Genomic DNA, 23,456 nt, shown 5'->3' on the forward strand with positions numbered 1-23,456 from the left:
AACCAAAATGAGTAAATGAGTCCATAAACTCAGCAGGAATATGTTTACAGAGGTCAGAAAGCCATTTCTTCATTGACTTTCATACCATCTATGCATAAACACAATAGATTCACCCCTTACAAATAAAAATGAAATATTAGCCGTCTCGCTGCTTTCTTATTCTAAGCTTATCCAATCAAGAGGTATCAAACTTCTCAATAACTCAACAAGAAAGAGAAAAAAATGGCTACTTTTCTCTGTATTGTTTTGTTCTGAGGCAAAGCCACCCTGTGACAGACAGCACAGCAGAGATGGACAGAGGATAAAGTGCACTGACACATTACTTCACATGGCAGGGAAGACAGAGAGAGGATGATGCTCGTGATTCAAAGCGACGGCACGCCTCCTTCTGCAAGACACACTGTCACATAGCATTGAAGGGACACGGACGACACAGTCAAGTCTCCGAACCACGTCATGACACGCTGGGCACCTTTAGCGCAGTGGAACACAGGTAGCACGCACGCTTCCTGTTTTGAGTGTCATTCTGAGATATTATGAGATGATCAGTGAGAAACAAAATTTGACCCACAGCAAGGCCCTGTTAAAAAAGATGCATGTTAACTGGCGGCGAGAGGGATCGATTAAAAGACTGATGGTAGATGGAAGCTTTAAAAGAGAAACGGAAAGACATTAATACACAGATGTGAAGTTGCCATTTCCTCAGTTAACATACAGATGCCCTTTAAAACAATTATATGTCCACAGTACGGAGGTGAGTCACAGCTATTTCAAATAATGTCAACTTCACTGATTTGAGGATTGCTATCGAGGATTTGTCTTTCCCTGTTGAAAGTGTTCCTCTCTACTGTCGGTCTAACCACAGCAACACTGTACTCAGCAGAGAAATAAGACTGTGACAGCGCTGCTGTACAGCACTGCAAATATGACTGAATCAAGTGTATTCGGCAGTCAGAGCATGCAATCATCATCTGATGGTTTTAGCTATCTGGCGCAGACACAGACATTGTTTGTGCAGCATTATGAGGCTCCGAGAGCACATTTACAACGCTTCATGAAATCTACTTCTACTGCGGAAATGATTTGCTACAGGATGACAAGCCACACTGTTCTGAGAGTGCACGCCAGGGTATATTATACGCTTACGTTTAAGGTAAAACTGAAATTCTTTAAAAATGTTTTATCAGGTTTAGAATTTCCATGCAGTTAGATCAATTCAACGCCTTTTTTTTTAAGGAATGGGGAAAAAGGAAAGGAGCATAAATTTCTGAGTTAGAGTTCAAGAAAGCCTCTGCTGCTTATATATATATTATACATATAATGTACACATTGGGGTGGCTGTGGCTCAGGAGGTGGAGCATCTGCTAATCGGGAGGTTGGTGGTTCGAAGGATGAGTTCATTTCTCATATTCTGACAGAACGAAAGCAAAAACAACTTTCTAAAGACGACTGAAACACCTGCCTTGAATTTTAGTGCAACTGTAGATGAAGACGTGTCAGATGGAAGATTAAAAATGATAAAATGTAGGCGAATAAAATACAAATGTCACATTTTTTTATTTATGCATTAATAATTAAATGGAAACAGGCATAAAGTCAGATCTAGTCCTTTTGCCCTACTTTTTAAAAATTTTTGCAATGAATTTTCAGTACGTCACATTAAAATCAAATCACAATCACAATTATATTCAGTGACGTGCTGCCAGGAGCAGGGAGAATTTCCGGGTAAGTGTTGACAGCTGAGCTAATTACTAACATGATATATATTAATATGTACAGGTAACAGCCTCGTTGACTGAGATGATGTTTAGTGATATTTATTTGCTGTGGGCTCAAAAAGTTAAAATAACTCCGTTTGTTAAATAATGAAGATTTCTTTATGTTTTTCTGGATATAAATAGAAACTACTAGCAGGTACCCCACCCTGGGTATTTGACGACCGCTTTCTAGTGCTGATAGCCCCGCCCACTCGCTAATTGTGGCGACAGAGTAGTGCTGGGCAATCAACTGCTGGGTAGAACGCTGGGTAGTTAGTACTGACTTACAGTTGCTACTTTTTAAGACGATAATAATTTAATGCTAATAGATGCTTAAAGGGCTAAATGTGACTTAAGCATAGATACATTTTGCCACTAATATAAAAAGAAGCCTATCTTGAAAGTCCTTGTGAGTTGCACTAAATGCATAAAGTACACAGCTCCTTTTGGTCCTGTATTTGTTTTAATTTTGGCAATTTAAACCTTCAATAGAAGCTCAGAAATGATTCGGAGGTGATTAGCAGGAATTGAAAAATAAAGCTGGAATACTTTCTAGCAAACTAGAGACCTATTAACTGTTAAACAAGCCAAGGTTCAAAGTTAACTTTTAAATGGCTGTCAGAACAGCCAATCTGATCCCAGAGCAGAGGAAGTAAAATAGATTATTATGATGTACCACACACGGGTGCTATTTGAATTACAAACCACCCGGTGCCAAATCATTTGCTGTTACAAGAAAAATATTCGGCAGCATTTCAGGGATCTTGACAGGTGCACCACTGTCCTGAATTATTCATAGACCTCTCTTGTGCCGTCTCCTTTGTCTTACCTTTCCTCCACCAGGCTGGTACTTGATGTTGTCAATAGAACCAATCTTGGAACGGACGTTCTTCAGGTCTGGTGTTGGTGCGTTGATGGGTCGCGGGGTCCGGGGAACACGGGGAGCAGCTGGCTTCTTATCCATGGGTGTCTGCTTGGGCACAGGGGGTTTGGTAATGACCCGACGGCGGTGAGTGGTATTAGCTTCTCCGTTGGTGGAAGCAGCTGGGGTAGCAGGAGTGGCAGTTGAGACTGGGCGAGGACGGGCTAGACAGAAAGAGAAAAAATAATTACAATATAATAGTATTATGTGGGGTTAGGGTTACTGTAATAAAATATATTTAATAATTTCATGTAACACTCCTCTTGTTCTCTATGACCCTGACTCCACCAGTGCTGCGCCACTTCTGGTAATGGTGTGAGCGCTGGTGCGCTTGGGTCCCAGGATTTTCTGGTACCATGCTGATCCCTGCTTTTTTTGCACAAATGACTCAAACTGGTTCTAGATTGGATACCAGCACTGCACTGGTAGTAAGAGGTATTGGAGATACCCGAGCAGGTTTTTGTAGCTATGGATGTCTGTGAGCCTAACAGGGAACCTGCAGGGAGGTGTTTGTACATTCATGAGTTTGTGTATTGTCAAAAAACGTTTTGCTCTTTTTAAGCATTTTACATTTCTTACGTGTAGTCTTGGGTTTCTTGGCCTCACCGGTCTTGTTCTCAGTCTTGTCATTCTTAGCTGTGAGTAGAAAGATAGAAAACAGAGTTTTACCACTAATTTTTAGCTTAAAAAAAAAAGGTAATCTGATTGTTTCTTTAGCGTGAATACAGCTGACAAGCACATGAAAAGTCACTCTCTTTTGTAATGCTTTTATCAGACGGCATCACATCAGCCCCTTCCTGGCGCCTCTCCATTGGCTTTCATTTTAGAACTGATTTTAAGGCTATACTGATCAAGCACACCTGGGTCTGGCCCCCAGCTTCATATTCATGTTGACCCCATATGAGCCATTTCACAGCCTTACACCCTGAGGTGAAGGGTTCTGGCTGTTCCAGCATCAAAGCTTAAGGTGACTACATTTACCATCAGGGACCCTCGGCTATCATTAACACCTGTTAAAGCACATTTTATAGACCTACTTTTATGTGTGATGTTGTGGTTTATTTGCTTTTGTTGTCTGGTTATATCTGGTTTAGATAAGAAATAATTTTGTTATTTATATTTTGGCATAAATATTACAGCAGTTGACATATTATGCTTACTGCTCTTACTTCTGCTCTAGAGAAAAGAGGACTGGAAGTCAGTAGAAGCGAGACAGAATACATGTGTCACTGAGAGGGAGATGGGTGGAAAGGTGAAGATGCAATGAGGACTCATAGTGAAGGTGGATGAGTATAAACACCTGGATTCACCCACCCAAAGTAATGGGCAGTGCACAAAAGAGGTGAAGAAGGGGGTGCAGCCAGGGTGGAGTGGTTAGAGAAACATGTCAGGGGTGATTTGTGACAGAAGGATAGCAGCAAGAGTGAAAGGGAAGGTTTATAAGATGGTAGTGAGAGCTGCTACGATGTGTGGTTTGGAGACAGTGACAAAAAGACAGGAGGCTGAGCTGGACTTGAAGATGCTAAGATTTTCATTGGTAGTGACCAGAATGGAGAAGATTATTAGAGAGGTGAAGCTGAGATTTGGATGTGCAGACAAAAGATAGTAGATATATTGGACAAAGGATGTTGAATATGGAGCTGCCAAGCAGGAGGAAACGAGGAAGACCGCAGAAAAGGTTTATGGACGCAGTGAGGGGCATGCAGAGGGTTGGTGTGACAGAGGAGGACAGGGTGAGATGGAGGCAGATGATCCGCTGCGGCAACCCTTAAAGGGAGCAGCTGAAAGAAGACTTCTACTACTGCTACTACTACCAATACTACTACTACAACTGCTATTATTAATATTATTAGTATTCATTAAATATAAAGTATTTACTGTTTTTGTTAATTGACAAGGATGCATTTAGATGTGACGCGCAATGTTCTGCAGTCTGAAAACAGAGCTATTATTAGATTTTAAATTTTAATAAAGGAGTTATTTGCTTGCTATAGTCTTAAAAAATGGATTAGTTGGTTGGTTGAAGGTTTTGCTCTTGTATGTTACAGAACTAACCAGCAGACAGATAATACTCGATAACTCGAGCTGAGACTTAAATATTCTGCATCTAAAGAGGCATTTGTTTTTCTCGAGTCTGTGGACACCAAACCAAAGCTAAAGGCAGAGTGAAGATGTGTGTACTTATTGCTGTTGTCACCTCCTTTGTGCCTGATGTTACAGAAAACTGTTAACACACAGCAAATTTAGAACGTGATAATACATCACGCTCTGCCATCCTTACATTGCTGCAGAGTTGCTGAGCCCTCTGTGACCGTGTATTTTAGTTGTAATTTTTCAAAGAACTTGGATCAGATACATTTTAATGACCAAATATATACATATTTTTTTTCAATGATTATTTTTAGTTTAGTTTTGGTTGCTTTTTAGACTGATTGAAATAACAATGTTCTGCAAATACTTCTACAACTTTACACATCCTGGCAAAATGAGACTGAGATTCCTGGTGACCTGAAAATTGTTAGTATAAAATGAGTCTAGTGACAGCACATCCAATTTTTGATAAAGCCACAGTATATAATACTGCTGTCGTGTGACATAAATATTATGGACTTGGACTTAACTGCTGTCACTGGGGCAAAAGTCACAGAAAGTAATGGAGCACTCATGCAGCTAAAATGAAATCTAAACACCTATTGCTGTAAACTGAGTGAATGAATCATATTCTGTGAGGGTAGACAAAAAGCAGAAAACAGGAAAAAAAAAAAGCAGAAAGACAGTTTGACTAACATCTCTCAGACTGACTCATATCTCCCTTGCTTAGAGGGGTGAGATACTATTTGTGATGTGCAGATAAAAATACCAGTTGGGATCTTCAAAAACCAGCTCTCAAATCCGATAAAGGATAACATATGGTAGCAATTCAGTTAGCCTGTTGATGTAGCCTGGAGCAGTGCCAGTCTGCAATGTGAGTCATTGTTCCAGCTAGAGCAGAGAGCTATGTTTGCTGTTGCAGAGGTTATGTTGAGCTGGCAGCATAATGACCTGGCCAAAGCAGAGCTGAGATACTGTCAGGAACCGCAGCTTTCATATCACGCAGGTACAGGTAGACATACTGCACATGCAGCAGAGGAAGTGACGCTGCACTGTATGCTCGTACCTGCAGTTTTGGTTGCAGCAGTTGCAGAGGAGCCATTCTTACTGGCAGTTGTACGAGGAGTGGGCGTGGCCTTTGGCACAGGTGCACGTTTTTCCCCGTTTTCAGGAGTCTGAAAATCAAAGCACAGTAGAGATGAACAGCTGTGGGCGTGCGTTTTGTGAGTACGATTACGTGCACGTCTGCTGTGTGTATAAGGACTGTGATCCTGTTTTCCAGCGTTATAATGCAGCCAGATGCAAGTGGAGAATGAGAGTGACGAGAGGAAAGAAAAGGCTAAGGTTTTAATACTGTGAGATTAAAAAAGACGTTTGGGACAGATGGTGGCTGATGTTTGGGATCACATGAACAATCAGGGCTTTTAAAATGACAGTAGGCAAAAGATGTGTGTAAAAATACATATTTTATGAGATAAAGTCTAAATCAGTAGAAAAATCTGTGTCATTCAAGCTTGGCCAGCTCTATTTACAGCATTAGCACATGATTATACAGTATGTTTAAGTTGTTAAGAAGACAGCTGTGGCTCTTTAAATTAAAAAAAAAGCAGCATTTCTTATTGGGGATGATGGCACTTAAGATTTATAAACTAGAAAACTGGAAGACCAAGAATGCTTTGATTGATTTGGTCCATAATTAGTGAGATCATGTAGCAACATCTGATAAATGAAGCCAACATAGAAGTACAGTTTTTACAGCGGTCACATGAGGAATGCTCAAGATTCATGATTTTTTTTTTTTATATAACCCACCCAACTGGATACTGGAGTTAAGGGCATGGCTACTTGGACTGACAGGGAGCTGTAGCCAAAAGGTGTCTGCTAGGCCTCACCTCTGCTAATCTGAGATACTACACTGGATCTCTTTACCGTGTTTGACTGTTGATGTCTTTTGGGGAATTCTAATGTTTTCCAACTCTAAAAGACACACCCAGACAATAAATCAGACAGTGATCAAGCCTTTCCCAAATAAGACATAGCTTGCACCGAAAAAATACATCTAACCTTGTCTCATATACTTACCTTGGCAGCCTTGGTAGAGCCAGCTGCTGTTGGCGGCCGCTTGGCAGCAGTAGGTGTAGTTGCCTTGGGCACAGGGCTTTTTTTATTGGCTAAAGCAGTGGTAGGGGAGGGGCGTTTGGCCGAGTTGGCCTCGCCGTTTGTGGAGAGAGTGGATGGGCGTGATTTGGCAGAATCTGGTTTGGTGGAACCTGCATCAGGCTGATGATAACAAAATTAAAAGAAGCCAAAATTATAGTTTAAAAAAAAGGAGGAGAGTGAAGTAAGGAAGAATAGAGAGAGAAAGAAAAAGCTGCAATGAAATCACAGCAATGATTGCAGTGACAGCGTGATATAGCAGCACAGCCAGCAACAGCAGATACTCATAAACCAGGTCATAAATTATAGAACTGACAATTTATAACCACCTTAGACAGTTCATGATTAGCAAATAATAAAATTATAAGCCTTAAATGAGATAAAATAAGCAGCAGCCCACAGCTGCATGTAATATGGAAATCAGATGTCAGATGACACCGGACAGATTCATAAACACCTAAGCAAATACACAGTACATGTCACACAGTCAATGGACAGTGAACTTCATTTGAGTAAGTTTGCAGTGTAGATGGTATTGGCAATGTACTAGAACGTCTCTAGCCTAGTGGCTATCATGTAAATAATTAGCTTACATGCTAGCTGCTGGGAAAATGCTTGCATGGAAGCAGCTCACTTATTCCTAAGGTGGTAGTCTGTTCTGCATTTATGATCGCTCTCTCACGCTGTTCTTGAGTTAATCTGGAGGCCACATGAAGTTTTGAGGTCTGTAGTGATTGACTCTGCAGGAAGTTGGGACCCTGTCCTGTTGAGTTTGCATGGCCTACCACTTTGTGGCTGAGTTGTTGTCATTCCCAATCACTTCCACTTTGTTATAATACCACTTACAGTTGACTGTGGAATATTTAGTATTGAGGAAATTTCACAACTGAACTGGAACTAAGCTGGAATTCTCTGAGCTCCTGAGAGCGACTCATTCTTTCACTAATGATTGTAGAAGCAGTCTGCATGCCTAGGTGCTTGGTTTATACACCTGTGGCCATGGAAGTGACTAGAACACTGAATTCAATTATTTGGATAGGTGAGTGAATACTATTGGCATTACAGTGCAGGCTTATCATCACTGGAGACAATCTCTATGCAGAGAGCTATTGAGATGAGATTCTGCAACTAGTGGCAATCCCATCCCATCCCAATCCCACACCTCCACAGTATAGGACCAAACTCTATCCTCCAAGATAACAACACTCGCCCGCACAGAGCGGGTTTATCAGAGACGACCTCCAGAATTTGGAAGTGGAGAGGATGGGATGGCCTGCCTGCAGTCCTGACCTCAACTGCATTGCACACTTGTGGGATCAGCTTGGGTGTGCTGTATGTACCAGAGTGACCAACACAACCACAGTGGCTGACTTGCGACAAATGCTAGGTGAAGGATGGGATGCTGGCCCACAGCAGTGTGCGACCAGGCTGGTGACCAGCATGAGGAGGAGATGCCAGGTTGTTTGGCTGTGTGTGGTTCTTCCACATGCTGCTGAGGCCCCTGTTACATGTATAAATTGTTGAATTTCCAATGTGTCACGTTTCTTCAGATTTTAGTCATCCAATCCAATAAATTACTCCAAACAAGAGTCAAGAGCAGAATAAGCTGTTTGGCATTGGCAGAGAAAAATTGGCAAGTTTTTCATGGGTGCAGCCCACACAGTCAACTCTGCTGCTCAGCCCACAAATGGATTTTCCTTACAAATGTGGTTCCATTAAAGGGGAAGTAAACAGGTTTTCTGATGGTACAAGATTTATTGCCAAAAAGCATTGTTACAACAAATAAAGAATTGGCCAAACACAATTTCCTTACTTTTTGTTCAAAGTTTATATACATATTTATTGGCAACACTACCATCTTTGCCAGCTCGGACATCGTTTGGATTAACAAGGTCCGCATCAGGTGTAGAGGAACCAGGACAGACTGACGAGCAGTGAGCTACTGGAACAAGGCTATGACATAAGTGGACAAGTGATGAGACCAGGGAATTGTTGGAATGTTACTAGGATGTGGCACCTTCGAGACACCTAGACTAACACTGAAACAACTAGTAGCTCAGTGCGCTAACATCCACAAGAAGCAACTGCTATTGCAACTAGAGATTAATGAGGTACAACACAAATGCTACAGAAAGGGGGAGCTAGGATGTCAGGGGTGAGATATCATCATCCCCACGCTCTGAGATTGGGTACCAAGCTTTAAGAACAAATGGTATGTTGAATACCATTAATATATGATGACCTCATATCAAATGTGTATACAGACTAATCTTTACTCTCAAACCCTTAAACAGCACTGAGTCTGCAGCTGAGAGAATTAAACTAAACCTGTCTGGAGCAAGTTATGTTCATGATTTCACTGAGTCTTTTATTCACAGCATGTTTTAATTGCAATAAAGATTCTCTGCTTGGGGGGGGGGGGGGGGGGGGGGGGGGGGGGGGGGGTTGGTAATGTTTTGGATATACAGCTTGTTAAGCTGTACCTTACTAAAACCACTGTAATGAAACTGTCACATTGTTACAGGAATGTGCGTTAGTTTGGTGATTTAGAAAATCTATAAAATGTTGTTATACATGTTGAGTTTCTTTTACACTGCTGGAATTACAGCTACTAGAACACAGAACACACACAGAGAGAACACCTGTTCAAACAATCAAATTAATTTCACGAATTTCATCTGCCAACAATCTGAAGCGATTTCAGCGTCTTCTTCATCAGGCTGTGGGACAGGAAGCTTTAATGTTTCAATGTTTCAGTGCTTTAATGTGCAGCACTGAGAGCATTCGGTGATAAAATAACTGGAATTAAAATGCTTATTTTACTGCTCTCAGGTTAATGATTTGCTGCAGCATTCATCTCTTGTGCTTTTCACAACAGTGTTGCATGTTACTGTTAAATGTTTGTCTTCTTTGTAGATTTTTAAACATGTAGTAGGTGGCACTCACAGGGATCATTCATGTCATCCATGAAATGCCCCTTTTTGATTGGTCAGTTGCTGCTGACACCACCCGTTTCATGTGAACGTGCAGGGGAAACCCCGGGTTAACTTAGTGAGTTGATAACCAGCTTTATGTGACCACTTATCCTGATGGCCAATGTCAGGGTAAGTGAATCCAGATAACAGAGAGATACCCTGGGAATATTGCTTCAACACACACAAACACACACATACATAAATACTAGAGACAAAAGCTCATGTAAATATGTTTCTGTGATTTCTGCAGTCAGCGTCAGCAGCAGTTGTGCTTGAACAGGTAAGTATTTGTGTGTCTTGCTCAAGGACACTTTAACAGGCTTTAGCTGGAACTGTGGGAGCTCAAAGTTATAACCTTTGTTTGACTGTTTGTGCCACCATGACTGTGCGAATCTGTGTGCAGGAAATGTGTGTGAACGGCACTGATGTCCCTGTTTGTGTGTGCTCGCATGAGACCCACCTTGCACTTGCTGTCAGCGCCTGGCAGAGTCTTGCTGCCATTCCCTGTAGGAGACTTGGCCGTGACTTTCCCTCCTTTGTCTTCCTTCTTTTCAGCCGGCTTCTTCTCTTCTTCCTTCTTCTCATCTTTGTTGGTCTTCTCCGGTTTGTCCACCTTCTCCGCCTTCTCATTGGCCTTGTTGTTTTTCTCAGTGTTCATCATCTCTATCTTCTCATTTTTGATTATCTTCTCAGACTTCTGGTTCTTGTCCGGGCCGTTGTCCTTCTGCTGCTCTTCCTTCTTGTCAAACTTGTCAATCTTGTCTGTTTTGCCAGACATAATGCACGTCTTCTCCTGCTTGTCCTTGTTGTCAGATTTAACTGTAAAAGAAAGAATGTTGTCATGTTAGTGTCAGACTATTTTAACAAAACTCTGTTGGGTAATGAGTGATGGGAGGCAAAAGAGCAAACATATGCAAATTAGATATTCTAACACAATTCAACACAACTGTATTTCAAGATTTTACTAAAACTACAACACGACTTTGGAAGCTGCTGAGAAAAAATGGCAGTCTAGTCCACATTTAAAATCTCTATATATTAAAATCTCATCTCTTTCTACAGTTTTTATATTTTAACTGTTATTTCATAAAAAACCATGAGTGAATAGATCAGTAAAAAAAATATAATAATGATTAAAAGAAACCAGAGCTGAATGCTGGTAGGAGATGGCAGCTTTCCTGACTCATCCACCCACCCCACATCTTCTCTGAGGTTTTTTTTTTTTTGTTTGGCAGTAGAACATCATACGATCATTATTCCTTAAGCACTTCTTGCCATATCAATGTAAGCAAAGGTCATGAAGAAACCATGTCTGTTAAATGATAAAGATTATTCTGTCATGAGCTCTGTAGCCAGGGAATAAAAAGCTCGAGCACAAACTTTAATCCGGTCCGGCACCTATCTGATGACGCAGTCCACAGCGCTAAACGTCTAAGACTGCGTTCACCAACAAAATCCATCACATCAAATTATTATCTGGGTGCAACTGCACTTTTGTTATTTATAGACTTGAATGTCCACATCGAAGGTTTTATGTAGGTCGAGGCAGCAGATGATTCTGGGTCTGCTTGGTAAACAGGCCAACCCCATCTATTTTATTGCACTGCCTTACGTAAGAGCATGCACTAGTGAGGCCGTATCCTCAAAATCCATGTCAAAGGGGTCAAACCCTATCTGACCCCGACAGAGGAGGCAAAAGGTTTTTGAGAGCTGATCTGCCATCATTTCCATAAACTCTGTGATTTCTGTCTTTCTCTTATGATGCATCTTTAACTAGACTGAGCTATACACAGATGCAATGTACAACTACGTTTTTATGTATTCTGTTATTATAAAGCAAGGGTCTTACAAAATATCTATATTAGTTCTTTTGAGAAACAAAGTGCATGGTACACTATTAGATTGGAGAATGAAACCAAAGAAACACAAAATGAGGTTCTGGATGAAAAAGCTGGAACGTTTTACAGTTGCATTAGCAAGTGAAATTAATAGGTTGTTAGTCTCGATTTAAAGGTCTCGATGGTGAGCGTAATAAATTATTCCACAACAGCGGAGCTCAGAATGAGCTCTGCCACCTACAGAGTTCTTAATATTCCTGGAGATGCTTAAATAGCTTTTGTGTCCTGTGATCTGAGTTATGGGGGGAACATGGAGACCGAAAACATGATCTCTAACACGCTACTATCAACAAACCTGAATGAAATGGAGCTCTGGTGAAATGAGGACTGTGTTATTATTTCAGTTTCTGGGAAACCTCTTAAAAGATGATGTAGCAATCACCAAGTGTATTTTTCTAATATATTTATGTAATCATCAATATGCTCTCTTCACCACCTCTTCAGTGTAAAAACTATTTTGTGAAATTTGTTACCACAGGTAGTTAATGTAGTTCCCCCATGACACACCAAAGGGGGCCTGCCATTTACAGCACTATACTAACTTACAATTTTAAAATTATCCTTATTATACTGGGACGTACCGCAGCACTTTAGCTCATCGAATGTCTAAAACCAGCAGTTTTAGCTCCCTTCTTTCTCCCTATAAGCCAACATCCTTCTGACTGGCTGCCCCTTGTAAGCAAACAGCAGTGGGGGTGGGGCTTCTGTGTGGCTTTGCAGCCAGAACTGTGCACCTGATATGACCATATATGGGATATCTACTCTCAATGACATCATGAAGAACAAAGAGTAGAAAAAATGTCTGAAGCTTATACTTTTGGCCTGCAGAGATTACTTGTTTGTCTGCATGATTTAAAACTTTGACCATGTTTAACGTGAACATCTGCCACCATAATAGCACACGTATGACAGAAGCATAATAATAATAATAACAATAATAATAATAAGCATAATAGGTCATCTTTAAAGTACTTTCAAATACTATCGAGCCATGTGCTTCAAATTCCACATTCCCAGTTTGTAAATCAGTTTTAGTTGTCCTAAAACATTAGTTTGGATCATATGTAGAAAACTTGAGATGTTTGGGTTAAAAGCACAAATAATTAGACATTTTTGTCTATTTGAAAAGTCATTGAATTTCAGTGTTTTTCACAGTGTGCCAAGTGTATACAGTACAAACACCTCTGCTGGACCTTCACTTTCTGCAAAGAAACGTCTCGGTCAAACTGAGTAGCAGCACTAATGTTGCTAATAACTTATCCATAGGATGAACAGAGGAAAAAAATATAATAAAGTAAAAGAAAGAGTAAATAAGGAAGCATGAGCAGCATGAGCACAGCAGAAGGGAATAGTTAATGAGGTCGCTGGGGTTAAGGACACAGCCGGCAGGGGCTGAGGGCTCAGAGCAGGAAGAGACACAAGCTCTTTGTTACCATCAAGACATTTCTTACATAACTGTGACAGTGGACAGGCCTGGCTGTGCTGTACCCTAATGCCCCCCTCCTGCCCCCCTGTTCGCTGTGTGATAACCGCTCCATCTCCTTTCAAACGATGGCAGTTTGCTGCTGCTGTGTTTTCTCCAACAATCGAGCAGAAAACAAGGAGCGGCAACTACAGCTGCAGTGAAACAAGACACAATTTGTTATGTTGCTTTTAACTGGAGCTGCAAACCAGCTTGCAGCAGAGATCAAATTAGACACAAGCAATAATGAGGACGGAAAGTTGTCACATGAATGGCTCATATGTGAACGTGAAGAACCACAGCATGTTCAGGATTCAGCGTCACTGTCACGTAGTCCTCCTGCTGCTCTCTTTTTCCCGTCTGTCTGCCTCAGTGATTTATTTCATGGTGTCTTGTGAAACTATAAATGAAGTCAGTTCCTGCACTGGAATGTTAAACTACTGTTAATGCAAACTCATAACGTGCTTCAGCTGCTTTTTAAAGCAGCTCCTACTTTGTTTCATGAATTTTAATGGCCTTGTTTCTCAGATTTATTGCAGCGTTTAGGTCCTGTCTGATTTTGCTGTCTGAAAGAGAAAATATAAATCAATATTATCCATTTAATTCATACAGCAACAAAGGAACTAAAAGGAGGAATTGATAAGCCCCCCGGCCTGACCTCTTCAGCTGCAATAAGGATGCAGTAAAAGGTGTCACTTTATAATCCTAGCAATATTACTCTGCCTCTTTTTTAGCCTTTCAATATGTGTAAGATATGTGGAGAAAAATTCTAAATACCAAAAAAAAATGCCATGAAAAAGGGTTGAAATTTCAGGAAGTAATGATTTCAAATGTGAACAGATCTACTACACACTGGATTTTAATGCCATCACATAACTGTGAAAACTGGAATATTCTGTCTCAGGGATATTGTTAATGTATCTATAGAACTGACAAAGCAGATTTTCCCAGAATAAAGGGATCTGGACCCGCTTCAACCCATCAGTCTTAACTTGTAAAAAAAAAAGACAACAACAACAAAAAAACCATCCGGACATTCATCAACAAAAGCTACAAGATCCTATCTGTTAGACATTCATCAAGTGAAACCCAATGGTGAAGCAAACCCATTTCCCACACTGATTTCCTTTATTACATCTCATACTGGAGGACGAGATGACAATTAAAAGAGACTTAACCTGAGAAATAATAAAAATGAATTAAAATCCAGAATAAATGTGATTCCCCTGGAGGAAAAAATCCTTTGGCCACACAACCTTCACAGTAGGACGCACATTGTTTTGGATCCTGCTCCTCTTACAAATATAATATTGTCATTCTTATCATCTCGTTGTACTAATTTTGTCTGCCCGTAACCTCGTTAAACAGCAAGCTTATCTTGCCTGCTGTCATTGGCTTTGCTATTTGTCGTTTTTTGCAAAACAATCAACGTCTGCATACACATTACACTTCCTGTGGTGATTTCTTGCTTTTTGTCTTCATCAGTAGAACCGAGATTGGGAAAGTTTATTAAAAATATATCTGTTGCATTTAAATAAATAAAGAGGCCTTTAAACCTAAAAGCCACTGTTGACAAAATAGTTTTTCATGTCACACACAAAATGACAGCCAGACCTCCAGCAGCCACAGAGGTTTACAGGGAGGGTCGATGTCCAGTCTCCTGGCCTGTGTGACTGAGGCCGATTGGAACTTTTACCTGCTGTTCAGCTATGCTCACTAATTACAGGTTACCTGAATTATTCCTCAGTGTATGTGATCTGGTTGGTATATGTCTTCTTATCTACAGCTGTTAAATGTGCCAAAAAAAGATGTGTGTTTTTGTGGGTGGCTAACCTGTTGTGTGGAAAGCCGTGGCAAAGAGGAACTGTGCTGTGTCTCAGTGTTATGTATGTGGAGATCTAACAGTGTGTTCAAGACTTTTTTTTTAACCACATTTGCAGCAGATGACTGCCCCTTCCTGAGCCTGGTTCTGCTGGAGGTTTCTTCCTGTTAAAAGGGAGTTTTTCCTTCCCACTGTCACCAAGTGCTGCTCATAGTGGGTTATTTTGACTGTTGGGTTTTCTCTGTATTATTGTAGGGTCTTTACTAACAGAGCTTCTAACTAACATTCATTCCTCTTCTCTCCAATGCATACCTCCACTGTTCCAGGCTGTCTGCCACCTGCTCCCTGCTCTCACTGCAGATCACAATGTTGTTTATGAACATCACAGTCCAGGGACACTCCTGCCTGACCCCATCTGTCAGCCTGTCTATCACCATTCCAAACAAGAAGGGGCTCAGAGCAGATACCATCCCCACCTTGAATCCATCTGTCACTCCTATTGCACACCTCACCACTGCCTTGCTCCTGCACCACTCGACTTCCTCACACAGTACTACAGCTTCTCTCTTGGCTCATCTGTTTTCTCTAGATCCACAAAGACACCGTATCATCGCTATACTAAATAAAAACCCTCAAATATGACCAATAATAATAATATTTATTTGCTAACAGTGCAAACCTATTGACTATAACTATACAATGACTATTGCTAATAAATGGTAAATCAATATTCAATTCAGCTCCAGTTATTTTACTGTTAACAAACAATACAAATTATATTTAAGAATGATTAGAAATTGATTAATAATTGGTTTATAAACCATCTATGAAGATTATCTGGAGCCTGTGTAACAAATTTTGTAATGGTGGATGCAAATCTGAGGTTTGCATCCTTTTTCACTCACTCTGTGGTTACATTTAGGCACAATCCCACTTTGTTAGGTTTTGGTTTTGGTTTTGGAAAAGTTCAAATGTGCCTGTTCACATCATTAACCCTGATAATTGAAAAACAACACTTACAGTGGACGTGAAGAGTCGCTGCATGTGTGTGATCCAGTGTAATGCGCCTCACTGGTTTTAACTTTACTGTTACAAAAATAGCTTTTGTAACATATGTATTTATAACTTTTAGCATTGAAATAAAAAATGTTCAGCTAGCAGTGTTCAACGTTCGGAACTCTAACTCATACCAAGGAGAGAAGGAACAGCATCTCCTACTTTCAAAGTGACCTACTCCTGTTACTGTTACTTCTGTTATGTAGAAAACTGCTTACATTATGTTGTACCAACTCCCAATTTAAAAAAAAAAAACACAAGCTCAGTTGGCTTCAGCAGATAATCCCAGCTGCTGTTTTTGCCTGTGATGAAGCATATAAATACCAGTCCCAATCCTCCGAATTAACTCAACTTGAATTAGCTCGAGAGTCCAAGCTTGAGAGGCTAATGTCTGGCTGTTATCACTCTGAGTCCTGTTAGCTCAACATTTGAGCCTTGCACTCATCTGCCCCTCCCTTCACAGTTGTGTACTTTGTTGTGCATATGTGGTGTGTAGCTGTGACTGCCTTCTGTGCTGAATGAAAGAGCACGTTAAGCTGCAGACATGCTGTCTGTTGTGAGTCTGTGTGGGTGTGTGCCTTTAGAATCGCTAAGATTCACGTCACTGGAAGCTGTTCACCTACATACACATATTGTGTGTATGAACACGCACGCGCGCACGCACGCACGCACACACACACACAAAATGCTAGAAATAGCTGCTCTATATTTGAATGAGTACAGTCAGTGTCAATGTCTAATCAATGTTCCAGCTTTTCTGTCAACTGCAGGCTGCAAAACAAAGCAACCCACTGAATGGATGGAGTCAGAAACATGCAGTTTATCCTGAATCTAAACCCACAAAAGCTTCACAGTGAGAACAAACGCAGTTATCGATGGTACATATTAAGTTTTCCCAAAGTGGGTCTATTCTGCTGATTGTCTCATATATATATATATATATATATATGATCTGTATGATGTCAGTGACAGCTAATACCCATAAATGGTGATCTCAGACACAAAGCTCTGGCTGTAAGCACAAAAGCTAATCAAACCTTCTTGTGAGCCAATCAAAAAGCAGGCTTCAAGTAAACAAAGTGCCGGCACCAAGGACCATTCTAAGATTAATGAGGAAAATTTGAACTATAAATCATGCAATGATACTCTAGTAGTCTTAAAATAAAGATATGCTGCTAGAAATGAACAGAACAGATCCTCTTCAACTTTGTCACATTAAAAGCTTAAAAAAAAAGCAAAAAACCCATATCAGTATTCTTTATGAGTTCTAAGCCTCGGGCTCCCATAATCCTCTGCCTGCTCCCTTCACATGCTTTCGCTTGCCTCACCATCAGACTGAACTTGTGAAAATGTCCTTTGAATATGTCCAAGCACTCGTCACAGAATTCCCCAACATGATCTGTGTTAGACACTCATCAAATGAGATGAAAGTGAAGATGTGACCCCATTTCCCAAATGATTTTCCTTAGTACATCTCCAATAAGAGGTGATATTAATGAAAAGAGACTCAGCCTTTTGAGGTAATATTTTTTTTAAATAATGTGGGTCTCCTGGAGGAAAACATCCATTTTCCAGACAGCTTTCACTGCAACACCGGCCTTGCTGTGGGTCATACTTCCATGTCAAATACAATATTGTGATTCCTGCTGCACATTTGTATGTAATCTTATAACCTGGTTAAACAGCAAGTTTATCTTGTCTGCTCTCATTTCCTTTACTCTTTGTCTTTGTATCCACATTATTTTAGACTCTCAGTGTGTTTACTATCTACGCAGCTTTACATTTATTCCAAACTCAAGTCAGCAATTGTTCCATCCAAGTTTGTATTCATCTATAAGCACACAGATTTGGTTTGATGTTGCTTTTGTAGTCTGTGCCACAGTGCAAAATGTTACTCTGACATGTAGATGAGTTTCTGTCCTTGGAGCATGGCAAGAAAGAAATTCATACACAGAAAAGGTAACCAAAAGGCAAATTTACAACTGGCAATGGCTTCTAATGTCTGTACAGACTTTTATCAAATATTGATTAGATCTAAAGACCTTCATAGAGTGGCCATGTAAGATAAGTCTCTTATACTCCACATATTGACATGTGCAACCACCATACACCCCTTTCAACTCAGCTCATTAACTTGATTAACTGCAGTCATAAATTAGAATGACACTAAATGAAAGTGGTATGGCAGCCTCATACTGAAACTCTAAAATGCCTCTCTTTTCACTCTTGGCTAATGTTGGAAAAGAAGGCAAGCTATATTTATCTAGATGCAATTGTGCTATAATGACACGTGGTCAGATATAATGCAGAGGCAGGAACAGCAAAGAAAGAACTGCTGGTACTCGTGAATTTAGGTGTATAATGCTGATGTTCTGATGCCATACAACCCCTTAGCAAGTTTGGCAAGGCAAAAAAGCCACTGTGGCAATGTTTTTGCTAATGTGGGCCACCCCAAAATACACACTGTGACTATGGGCTGAAGTACTGTAAAGTACTGTGAAGTACTGTGTATAGACCACACAAATAATGACTGGTTACCTTAGGCCACTCCTACAAATCTGAAATGTCCATCTCGCCAATGCATATACATTTTTGTGAAAGCAAAGCATGTAATTTTTCCAAGAATGCAAGTACACAGTAGGGAAGTTGCTTCCAGTTGTGAAAAATAAAGCCAATGCAGAAGTGCCTAAAACTTGAATTCTTTTTAGAGGCCATCAGGAGGAGACTTTGCTTGTTACAAAGACACTTTTGTCTAGAAGTCTGAGACCCCTGAAGTCTGAGTTCATGGGCTCGGTCACTAGTTTCAAGTCATACTGACTATAACATCAACTTAAAGTCAGAAAGGAGGATGGAACAAGATGTGTTCATTGGCTTGTAATCGACAAGCCGTTAGCCAATGAGCATGCTAGCTCTCTAGGTCTCACAGTGAGGTCCACCTCACACTTGTGCCATCTAACTTCCAAAAACCCAAAATGGTCATTTTGGCTTCAAGACACGACTTCACAAACTAGTGATGACAGTGCATAGCTGTGGCGGTTGTGTGACATGCTAGCTTTATGTGCTTTTCAGAACTATTTGACAGCTGTGGTGTTGGCCTTTGCATGTTTCTACTGTTTGTACAGCATCTTCCAATCTCACTGTCCCAAACAAATTTTGTCAATTTGGCATTAGCAAAGAATTCTTCTTTTTTATTGTTTAATTGTGTTTCAAAGTGTATTACTTTACTTCCACCTTCTGGCGGTTGAGGCACTTTACATAAAACCAGTAAAAAGAGTAAAAAGAAAACGTATCAACTGCTTTTTTTAAATATAAGAATTTAAAGATAATACAATCAAGGAAAAAAACATGACTATGTTCTGTTTGGTTGACACACAGTCAAAGCCTCCAGTGACTACAACCTTTCATATGCTTTCCTATCCATGCCCGTGGATGCACACACATATACAAAGCCAGAAGTCTTACCCGCTGTGCTTAGTTTACTATCTTGAGAGGTGTAAGCCGACATTCCAACAGGGGGTGGGACAGGAATTAAAAAATTGCTCTCACAACTTCCATGATGCCTCTTAGGGGGTGGAGATGATGGCAAAACCAGGGAAGTTATTAACGGGGAGGCCATCATTGTTGCCATCGTAGCAGCAGCTTCGGTGCCATCCGTGACTGTAAGCGAGCGTCGGACAGCGGCGTGTGGGTAGGGCGCCCTGGTCGGGCATGCTGTTCCTGTCAGGGTGAAATTCAGCACATTGGGTGCCATCACTGGCAAGCCTCCTGAACTGGTGGGGTATGTTCCTGCCATTACCATGGGAACAGACAGATGTGAACAGTCAGACATTGCGCGTCTCACTGCAGCCCGCTGCGGTCCCTCATTACTATGGTTTGTTTTCATTTCTCTGTTAAATGGCCGACACGATCCCACTCTGCTATCATCGGTGCGATTTAAATCCTTGCACATTCTGGGACTTACAACTCCGCACTCTTTGTCGTCTCTACTCAGTAAAGTGTATGATCCTGATATCCTCTTTTCAGCATGGCTTAAGTGTTCTTGTTCCAATCCACTCTCGCCAACGTCCGTGGTAGTTGTGTTGGCTGAGACTGCAGGTGGGTCTCCTGTATGCATGGCAGTGTAACCAAATCTGCTCCCAGTTAAGTCAGCTGATGGAACAGCAGCCACACTAAGTTGTGTATGAACACTTTGCTTTTCTAAATATGGCTTGAGAATTTGGTTTCCAGTTATACTTGCAGCAGAATTTTCTTTGTGATTTCCAAATAAGTTCCCAGAGGATTTCTTCCCAGCATCTTCATCTCCAAGACTTAAGTTGGTACTTCCAGTGAAGGAAGGGCTCAGTGTGCTTCTCTCCCCTTGGTCAGAAATCTGTTTTGGAGAAAGTGAGCCCTTGTCTTGGACAGCCAAAACATCCTTGTTGCCTGGATTTTTTGGTTGCAGATTACTTTGTCCAATGTTGGGGTTGGATATAGGATTAGGATCTAACACCGAATTTGGAACGGATGCTCCAGGTAAGACAGAAGGCGAGAGTGATGAAGAGGATGGGGAGGTATGAGAAGACAGGGGGCTGCTGGGACTTTGTCCTGCACTTCCTAATGACCCTGCTGCCTCTCCCACCCTAAGTCCACCTTCCCTCAATCTCCCCCCTCTGAATCCCTCATCATCAGTCTTGTGTGCTGGCATGCTGAAGCTTTGGGCACCTGCTGCCTCTGCCATCATTCTAGATGATGTACCCTCAATCCCGCCTTGTCCTAAATTCACCTGGTCTTCCATCAAAGCTATTCTGGACCCTGCTTGGGCTGCAGCAGCAACCTGCCCCCCTAGTGCCATCTGGCCTTGGCAGTACCAGTCACTGTGGTGCGTAGAGGCGGGACTGAAGGGAGACAGTGGAGAGGAGGCCAGGACCGCAGGGACGCTGACACCAGAGAGAGTGCTGGAAGGTTTGTGTTGTTGTTGATGCTGCTGCTGCTGCTGTTGATGCCCACTGAATGGTTGTCCAAACCCGCTGCTGCCACTAATAATGCCAGACTGCTGCCAGGGCGAGCGAGGCAGGCTTTTTCTGGCTTTGTCACTTGTCTCTGATTCTCTGCTGTTAACTCTTGTCCTTTTTTGGAGTTTTTTTTGTTCTTCTTTCTCAGTTTTTTTTTTTTTTTCCCCGTGTTTCCAGTAAGAATCGTTTTACTCTTGTCCAGGAGGCAGATATGTCCTCGGTATCCAAAGTATCAAGAGCTTAGAAAGCAGAAGAAGCAATGCATCCTTTCTTTTTTAAAGTGATGCCTCCCAGTTTGTGTGTTGATGTGCTTTAAGTGCATGTGTGTATGCACAGTGCATGCGCGTATAGGTGAGGTAAAAGAAGTGTGTGTAAGTGAGTGTGTGTATGTGTCTAGCCGTCTCAGCTTCTCTCTGAGCACTGCGCTGATCAGCTGTGGGGCTAAATTGCACCTTGCTCTCTCTCTCTCTCCCTCACTCTGTCTTTATCTCTGTTCTCTCGATCTCTCTCTCTCCCTGACATCATACAGTCACATGACAGCCAGGAATATTCCCTCATTCGCTGGAGCAAAATTTCAGCATCCAACCCCTAGCGACAAACATGCAGAAGCATACAGACGAAGACATAAAATTGCCTACACACATGTACAGCGGCAAACATGCACACACACACACACACACACACACACACACACACACACACACACACACACACACACACAAACACACACACACACACACACACACACACACACACACACACACACGGGCATGCAACAGATCAATGGCTGCCACAGTTACTCAGCTGCCAAATGACAGCCAGTGTTCACATGTTGATACATGGTGAGAGACACGCTGAACACTGTAATGATCCTGGTGAGACTTGCCTCCTTCTTCTATCAGCCAGTGACTGGCCACAAAAGCAGACAACCTACATACTACACAGGATTTGAGCTTAATATTTACCACAGGGACATCATGAAGTTGCCACGCAAAGGGACAGTGTCTCAACCTTGCACTCCTGTCTTGATTAATCTGTGCCTTCAGTAAATTTATTTTGCGCTGTTCACATTTTCCCTATGCAAAGATTTTATCCACTTAACATGATTAGCTGAATCAAATCATTTGATTACACTTATTACTTTAATTAAGGTTCATTTAGTGTATACACAGGCCAGATGTAATTGACATTTTAACAATGGAACAGATGACGATGTGGAAACAATGTGGCAGATGTCACCAAACAACTTCTGAGCCATCAAGTATATTCAGCTCACACGCTCTGGACTTCAGACATGCACTTTTGAGATAGTCCAGCATGTTGGAGCTGTATCTCCAAATTCCCATTTTGGAGATACAGCATGTTGGAGCTGTATCTCCAAAATGGGAATTTCTAGAAGAAAACATCTTTCTTCGGGACATTTTCATCATCATCTTGACAGATCTGAGTCCACTTTCAGCTTTGATGTGGATTTCAGTAAAATACCTTTCTATAAGTTAGGGATGTCACATCACTCTGCCACTCTGTGGCATCTGCCATTCAGGCATGAAATGAGCAGCAGCAGAGAACGCTGCATGCAGCAGCAGCCTTGTGAGAGCATCCCCTTCAACCAGCACAACCAGCTACTTCCTGTACACACATGGAAGTTACAGGTGTGAGCAGTGTTGGCGTCGTTACTGAAAAGTAATGCAGTACGTTAGAACATAATTTGTTACACTACTCATATTAGGTTCCTCCATAAAATGACCGTGTTAAAGTCACTGTCATGTGCTCCATCCCAACTTGCTGAGACATGCTGCTGCCAACAAATTCAAAATCAACTAATATTTTGTGGGATATAGAAAAATCTCTCAGTTATGTTTTATTGTGAATAAAATACAGGTTTATGAGATTTGCAAATCATTGCATTCTGTTATTTGTTTCCCAACATTTTTGGAATTGGGTTTGAATACCACACATTCAACATCTTGAAGAGGGTACAAATTCTGCAGCATTTGCTCATCTAGTGTTGCTGAGAAGCTGAAAATGCATGTAACGCATTAATAAGAAATATTGGACAAGGAACTAATTGGCTAAATGTTCTTGAATTGAAAATTTTATAATGTACGATACTATATATATTTTTAGGATTTATGTTTGACTCATTTTTTCTGAAATTTACATTAAAGAATAAAAAAATGTAAATATGTAATAAAAGGATTATTATTCTCATTTTTACTAGCAAGGTGCTTGTTCATTTCACTCATGCATTGAAACACTGACATGTATGTTAATCATGTTATTTCAGTGCCACTGCACTAAAAACTGCTTAGCAAAAATGTATTT

General features: G+C 41.1%; 1 protein-coding gene across 1 annotated transcript in view; it reads right to left on the minus strand.

The window, feature by feature from the left end:
• LOC115796050 (microtubule-associated protein 4-like) overlaps window positions 1-23,456 on the minus strand; it is a 121,165-nt gene that overhangs the window by 26,242 nt on the left and 71,467 nt on the right. Inside the window, exons 7-11 of the mRNA XM_030752263.1 lie at window positions 10,363-10,721; window positions 6,853-7,050; window positions 5,837-5,945; window positions 3,259-3,315; window positions 2,587-2,843 (exon numbers count right to left, since the gene is read on the minus strand). Coding sequence (XP_030608123.1) covers window positions 2,587-2,843; window positions 3,259-3,315; window positions 5,837-5,945; window positions 6,853-7,050; window positions 10,363-10,721 — 980 coding nt within the window. The remainder of the gene's footprint in view (window positions 1-2,586; window positions 2,844-3,258; window positions 3,316-5,836; window positions 5,946-6,852; window positions 7,051-10,362; window positions 10,722-23,456) is intronic.

Source organism: Archocentrus centrarchus, chromosome 17 (assembly GCF_007364275.1).
Source record: "Archocentrus centrarchus isolate MPI-CPG fArcCen1 chromosome 17, fArcCen1, whole genome shotgun sequence".
NCBI lineage: Eukaryota > Metazoa > Chordata > Actinopteri > Cichliformes > Cichlidae > Archocentrus > Archocentrus centrarchus.